We start from the raw sequence: 7101 nt of genomic DNA on the forward strand, positions 1-7101 counted from the left end.
ATATATATATATATATATATATATATATATATATATATATATATATATATATATATATATATATATATATATATACACACACACACACATATATATATATATATATATATATATATATATATATATATATATATATATATATATATATATATATATATATATATATATATATATATATATATGTGTGTGTGTGTGTGATGAAAATCTGACTTTACCTAAACTGATGAATCACATTTAAGATAATTTTCTGGTTTCAGAATGAGCTTCCTGGTTCAAGGAATCTAAGCTACACAGCAATATATTCTGTAATTTTGCAATTTTAAGAAAAGATGATATCTGAGACATTTAAGTCCTTCACTTGAACATCTGTGAGGTGTGGTAAAGATAAGATGATTTTAAAATGAGCCAGGTGCCCCAGCATGAGAAAAAAAATAACAAATGGGGTTTAATGCATTTACACCATGAAGGTCATTATTCCTTAGTTTACTTCATTAGTTTGACTCATGAATCATGAAGCAGGAGGATTAATGTCATTGAAACTTTTTTTCATATTTTGTCACATTGCAACCACAAAGTTCAGTTTATATTAATGGGATTTTATATTTATAAATCCTCCTCCCTTCACAACCTGTCCTACTATATTTACAAAATTTTAAGTCAAGAATTTCACATGGCACTATTGTAAATAAAGTAGATGCATAAGAATTGTTTAACTAATAGTGTTTATTTCTCATTTAAAAGCATTTTCACAGTCCATATATATTTTTCACAAAATACCTGTAGTGAGAAAGTTTTTTTCAAACAACAAACATAAATTCTGATCGTGACAAACAATATTCAAGCTAATTATAGTAAATATCACAAAAAAAAAACACAAACATGTATACTATCTTTTCACAGGTTAAAGCAGTTCTAATTCATACAGGTCTACTTCATGCAAAACATAAAAGAAGCTGCTGAAGGTTTCCAAAGAAAAATGTAGCATTTAAAATCAGAGAAATAAAAATGTAACAGCCACTGTAGTACCAGGCTACTTCTGTAAGAGGGCGCTATAGATGTTTCAAAACAAATAACTGGCCTGGATTTTTCCTCCAGTAGTGGTTTCAGTCACCAATTCAGCACAATCTGTATGCAGAACAGAGAGGAAGACATAAAATCCTGATCGTTATGAATCAGTGACGAAAGTAAAAAAACATTTAAGCAAACAAGATTACACAGGATTATACTTGTGTAATCAGGATGTATATCTTAAAAAGATATAAATCTTAAAACGATATAATCCTGAAAGGAATTTTCTGCTGCTCACCTTTTTTGTTAATTCCGAAACCAACCAATTACAAAGGAACAGACGCCCTGCAGGGACCTCCAGCAGTACTGCTGAGCCATTCTCCTCCGGGCGCTCTCAGTCGGAGCTGCCGTCGGCTGTGATTTGGCTCTCTGTGTGGTTTTAACTTTCCCTGGAGCCCGAGATGTTTTAAAAGGTGTCTTCATTGTCAAATTAGGTCTTCCATGGGCAGCTGAACTTTGGGGTTTTCCAGGTTGCTTTGATGGCTGCGCTGCTGGCCGAGACCTTAGGAAAGGACCGGCCGAGAAGTTCATCCGAGATTCATCAGTCGCCTTCCTGCACATGTGAGGTTTGATCTCTTTAGGACCCTGACAGCCGTGTGCTTGCTTCCTGAGGACCCACATCATCTGGATGAAGTAGTGCCTGGGGTTTTTGTTGAAAGCACTGCAGGTGTAAGGTCTCCCCACATACTCACACCAGTAGGCACGTCTGTTTCCCAAGCATGACAGCCTCAGTTTTATGTTTTCTCCTTGGCCTGTAAGGATCATGGTACACTTGTCCTTAGCCTTGGTTTGGAACTTGATGGGATCGTCCCAGATGCTTTGTCTCCCTTCGTCCTGTGCCTCAGCTGGCCAAAGGCAGCAGGCCAGCAGCAGAGCAGTGGCTTGGGTCCACATGGTGTCAGATAGATGAGAGTGGAACTGCTTGAGCTGAGGCTTCCTCTTGGTATTTATTGGCCAAGCAGACACACAGTAGCTTTAGGCAACAAAGCTGAGTCAGACTAAGAAAAAGTGGTTATATGGGCGGAGGAGGGAAAAGCCACGTTAGTTCCTGCTGAAATTATGTAAAGCCCACTAAGATGCAACATGGATTCTCATGTTTGATCGTTTCACATAAAAAAAAAAAAAAAAAAAAAAATTAACAAAGAGAAAGATTTTTTTTTTTTTTTTTTTACATTTACTGCCTTTACAGGTCAGTTTCACACTGGATTAATGCACTCATAAACATACATTGTCACAGTTTCCAATTTGATACATATATTTTAATAAGAAATGTGAAATCTGATAGAAAAAAGAAAGCTGAACCTCTCTTGTTTGCGTTAAGTGGCAGTTAAGGCTCATAACTGTGCAGGGTAACCTATCATTTCCCTCTAAACATAAACCCAGGACAGTGCCACAGAGAAACATGAGTACACACATGCAGGGACAAGACTAGAAAGGGAGGCAGTAATGACCATGCCAATTAAGAAAGCACAAGAAAATGTATGCAATAGGGAGGAAGGATGAAGTACATATGGCACACAGGGTCTTATATGAGATTAAAATGTTTCGACCAAAACAATTGTGTTCTTTTTTTGCAAGAACTAAAGAAAACAGAGAGCTAAATTTGATGTAATGTATTTTAACTTGATCAGAAATGCAATGATTTGTTTTCATCATCTTCAAAGTTAAGTAAATTTTTTTAGAACAAAGTGAAGGAACCCAGTGTTTGAACTAATAACATCCCAAAAGGGCAGAGTTTACAACCTACTTTAACACTAATTACCAAGTATGACGTGACTCTGACTCATCTGATACAGAACATTTAGCTGTAAACCATAATTGCATATAAATCCAGAAAGATGCAACATTTTGAGAAATCAGATTGCACTTTTAAATTATTTAAAATAACCACACCCACACAATGTTCAGTGTTTCAGTAAATAATATGAATAAAGTCAGTTCTCTCAAACTCGGCCTCTGTTTTTGACTGGTTTTCAGACAGAAAAAAGTCTGTGTGGTTTTTCTTGGAGTGTTTATTTGCATACTGCTTGGTGCCTGAGAAAACTTTGAAGCCAAGCTTATGGAAGAGGATAATAATGTCTTATTGAAATAGCTGACCGGTAAAGCAACCCACAGGGTTCTGGCTTGGCAGTACAACCATCACATTGGAATGTGCAAAGTGCTAAAGTGTGCAAAACCATCTGCTCCAATGTTACGCGCAGTTCCCATTTAGCATCAAATGTATATTAATTTCAACATATTTTCCCTTTTTTACCCTCAGAATTACATGTTTTGCCTCACAGTAAAATAGGAAAACCGACAAACTACTTTCTTTTCCATAACATGTCAAAAATATTGTTACCCCAAAATACAGATCAAGCTGAAAGAAGGTAAAGAAAGATTGGAAGAGAAAATAACTTGAAATGGAGAGTTTATTCACAATTTATACACTTTTGTCATATCCACATAAAAAACAAACATCTTCCTGGATCCATCATCGCCCAGCTGTTCAGCATCACATTTCAAACCAGCAACCCATTCATCTGATCAACCCAAAGCTACCATATATAACTAGTTTAAGCACTTAAGTTGTGAATTTGTCCCCATAAATGCATTACCAGACTCCAGCAAGGAGTAAAACTGTGATAGTCAGCATGAGCACACTGATCATCTAAAAATGTCCACCTTGAGGAAAACTAAGTTTGTAACTGAAGCAAGCAAAAAAAGAGAGCGCTGGGAAGAGACAGAGCCAATAAGTTCACATTATGGAAAAGCACAGCTGGGACATCTTAACATGGCAGTCAGTGTTTCCTTTGGAGAAATAAAATTAATGAAAATAGTGTCTAAAGTCAGTGTAGCAGAGCATAACTTGTAAACTGTTGGTACATATTTTCAGTACTTCTACTGCAAATTACAGTTATTGGCTTTATAAAAGTCAGATGTGCACAAAATCTACAAAAATGGGTTAATTTTTAATCCTTGTTATGGTAACCTAATTAGAAGTTGTTAAATGTTAGCACTCTCTTTAGTGACTTCTTAACTGACACATTGTTTTTGTTTGTTTTTATTCAAGCTCATGGGCTTTGTCTTTTAAAAACAATAGCAAACTTGGATCTAAAACGGATGTGTTGGCGTATAAAACAAATGTAATATAAAAATTATGGATAAAGTATTAAATTTAGACCAGTTTTTACCATTACAGTTAAAAAAATCTGATTTTTTTTTTTTTGATTCACATAAAAACTGACTTTTGTTAGTCTTCATATATGCATATTATATAATCTACTACCTGGTAAATTTTGATAGTTATTGTGCATTTACAGTGACAAACAAAGTCCAAATTTTGGTTGTTAAGGCAGGTATTGCTTTTTTCATAGTCCACATAAACCAGATGTGTGTAAACCATGAAAAATACTTCTTTTCAACAATCTGATTGATGGTGCTCATTTGTCCCATAAATGGATTGTCTAAGCTCTCACTGGAGAAAGCATCTGTATAGAAATATGAGAAATAGGATATGTTGATTGGCCTCCCTGATGTAACAATATCAGCATATTTCTCACTCAACCTCTACATATAATAATGATTAATGAATGAACACATTAAAAAGTTCCATGTATTCAGAAGTACTGTTTAACTAAAAAAGCAGGCAAAAAGAGTGCCACAGAAAAACTACTTAAAAATATGGAATTTGGCTTGAGAGTTAACTTTCCACTTTAAAATTATGAGGACCATAAAGCAGGAAAGACCTGAAAATAAACGCATGTGGTACATAGAGGAAATAGAAGTAGATGTTGTTTTTACTATTTTTCTCCAACTGTACTGTATTATTTAAAGTTCAACCAAAACACATCTGCTATGCATTTGGTAAGAATTTGTCATTTGGAGTTACAGTGTGGTTGTGATGGGCCTTTCTTACCATAACAAAGGAAGATAACAGGTCATATCTGCCCCTTGCTTCAAGAATTAGTGTTTTTTTCTAAACCCACTATTCAAAATAATTCTGAGATTTGGTCTTTAAAACTCCAAGTGAAGAATCGATTTAGAACAACGCACCAATCTGAATTACAAATAAATGCTAAATGTTAACACCTGACACAAGTTTAAATGGTACAGGAAGGGCATTTTAATGATGTCAGCCCCTAGATTGTTTATATTTAACATAGTAATATGGCCTTTTTTAACTGTAATGTCGTCATGGTAAAATATCTCAAAGGCAGACAGACCTCTTCAGTGTTTCTCACATATCGATGGGTCACGTTGCCCCTTTGCCATTTCATACTTTTCCAGTATTGACTTTTTCACGCTGAATAGTTGTTGTATACCAACAACAACAACTGTTGGTATGCAACATCTGTCATTGGAAGTTGCATACCAAACTTCAGTAAGGGGACATTTCATATCTAATTTGACCGATGAGCTAAAGTCATTTTTGGTATTTTGCTTCTACTGTAAGAAATGGTTTTTGTCATGTGACTCCAATGGGACAGGTCCAAACAGATATCAGAGTCAAAACCAATGAAAAAAGGGTGCAATACAATTTTTTTAAGAAATAAAATTTTATCTTTGTTATTGAACTATTCCTGAGATTTGAACAAAAGGATACAAGTAGTGTGTTTTACAGGTAAGAAACTGAAGAATTTGGGGATAAAATGGGAAAATTTGAATGAGGTTATGAATTGTCAAAGAGGGAAATTGAGCCATAGCCACCTAAAATCAACAAAACCAACATGTCTGGAAATATTGTAAACAGCTTTAAAAAAAGTCATGCTTCATTTTCTTACAAATGCTCTCCACAAGTCGTTATGCCACTGTTCACACAAAAATTTTCTCAACAGGTAAAATATCCCACATCCATGAGCTCACTTGAGCCTCAGTTAAAAAGGATGCTTTTTTTCAACAAAACAATCAGATCTTTATGAAACCTGCCTTTTGACACTCACTTTGAAAGTGCAACACCCTTTTTAACTGCAGGAAGAAAATATAACTTTCTCCAGCTTCTCTTTTCTTGAGCACAAAGTTCATAAAAACGAGCAAACACAACAGTCAATGTTATGTCCTCTCAAGGGCTTTTTCAGCTTGGTTTTGTGTCCAAACTAATGTAAACACAGACACAGCAGTCCTGGAAAATGTAGATGAAACCTGGCTCAGATTGATGCTGAGGGCTGATAAGGTTGGCGTCCTGCCGGCAGAAACCAAACTGGAGAATTTGGTCTGCATCATTGAACAAGCCGGATGTCCCGTATTCTTCTTTTGAAGTGAAGAAACCAGCGTATGTTGAGATTCCTCAAGTGAGCTACAATAAATGAAAAAGAACATTCTGAGTTGTTAACTGATGAGTTGATACATTTTGTAAATAAACTCCCTGGCCAAAATAATAAAAAAAAGGCAACCAAATAAAAAAAGGTCACAATAAGCTTTTACAACATTTATTTATAACCATAATTACATTCATGTTTCACCCAGATCTTCCAGTGATGATGGGAGAGTGCGACCACTGCAGTGAGCAGTGAACAGTGGATGGATGGATGGATGGATGGGTGGATGGATGGATGGATGGATGGATGGATGGATGGATGGATGGATGGATGGATGGGTGGGTGGGTGGATGGATGGATGGATGGATGGATGGATGGATGGGTGGGTGGGTGGGTGGATGGGTGGATGGATGGATGGGTGGGTGGGTGGATGGATGGATGGATGGATGGATGGATGGATGGATGGATGGATGGATGGATGGATGGATGGATGGATGGATGGGTGGGTGGGTGGATGGATGGATGGATGGATGGATGGATGGATGGATGGGTGGGTGGGTGGATGGATGGATGGATGGATGGGTGGGTGGGTGGGTGGATGGATGGATGGATGGGTGGATGGATGGATGGATGGATGGGTGGATGGGTAGATGGATGGATGGATGGATGGATGGGTGGATGGAGATGGATGGATGGATGGAGGATGGGTGGGTGGGTGGATGGATGGATGGATGGATGGATGGATGGATGGATGGATGGATGGATGGATGGATGGATGGATGGATGGATGGATGGA

The 7101-nt window shown here is 36.7% G+C and overlaps 2 protein-coding genes across 2 annotated transcripts in view; both read right to left on the bottom strand.

Annotated features, from left to right (window-relative positions):
* Positions 1–703: 703 nt before the first annotated feature.
* fgfbp2a (fibroblast growth factor binding protein 2a) lies at positions 704–2059 on the bottom strand. The gene is made up of 2 exons (XM_015019248.1): positions 1307–2059; positions 704–1125 (listed from the first exon to the last, which is right to left on the bottom strand). Exon 1 carries the CDS (start codon positions 1960–1962, stop codon positions 1315–1317), a length of 648 nt encoding a protein of 215 aa, XP_014874734.1. The 5' UTR covers positions 1963–2059; the 3' UTR covers positions 704–1125; positions 1307–1314.
* Positions 2060–3461: 1402 nt separating this feature from the next.
* LOC106937628 (prominin-1-A-like) overlaps positions 3462–7101 on the bottom strand; it is a 26092-nt gene continuing 22452 nt past the window's right edge. The window contains exon 25 of the mRNA XM_015019245.1: positions 3462–6343. The gene's annotated coding sequence lies outside the window, so the exon portion shown is untranslated. The remainder of the gene's footprint in view (positions 6344–7101) is intronic.

This window comes from Poecilia latipinna, unplaced genomic scaffold (genome assembly GCF_001443285.1).
Source record: "Poecilia latipinna isolate Pla-1442-1.1 unplaced genomic scaffold, P_latipinna-1.0 Scaffold2394, whole genome shotgun sequence".
In the NCBI taxonomy this organism is placed as follows: domain Eukaryota; kingdom Metazoa; phylum Chordata; class Actinopteri; order Cyprinodontiformes; family Poeciliidae; genus Poecilia; species Poecilia latipinna.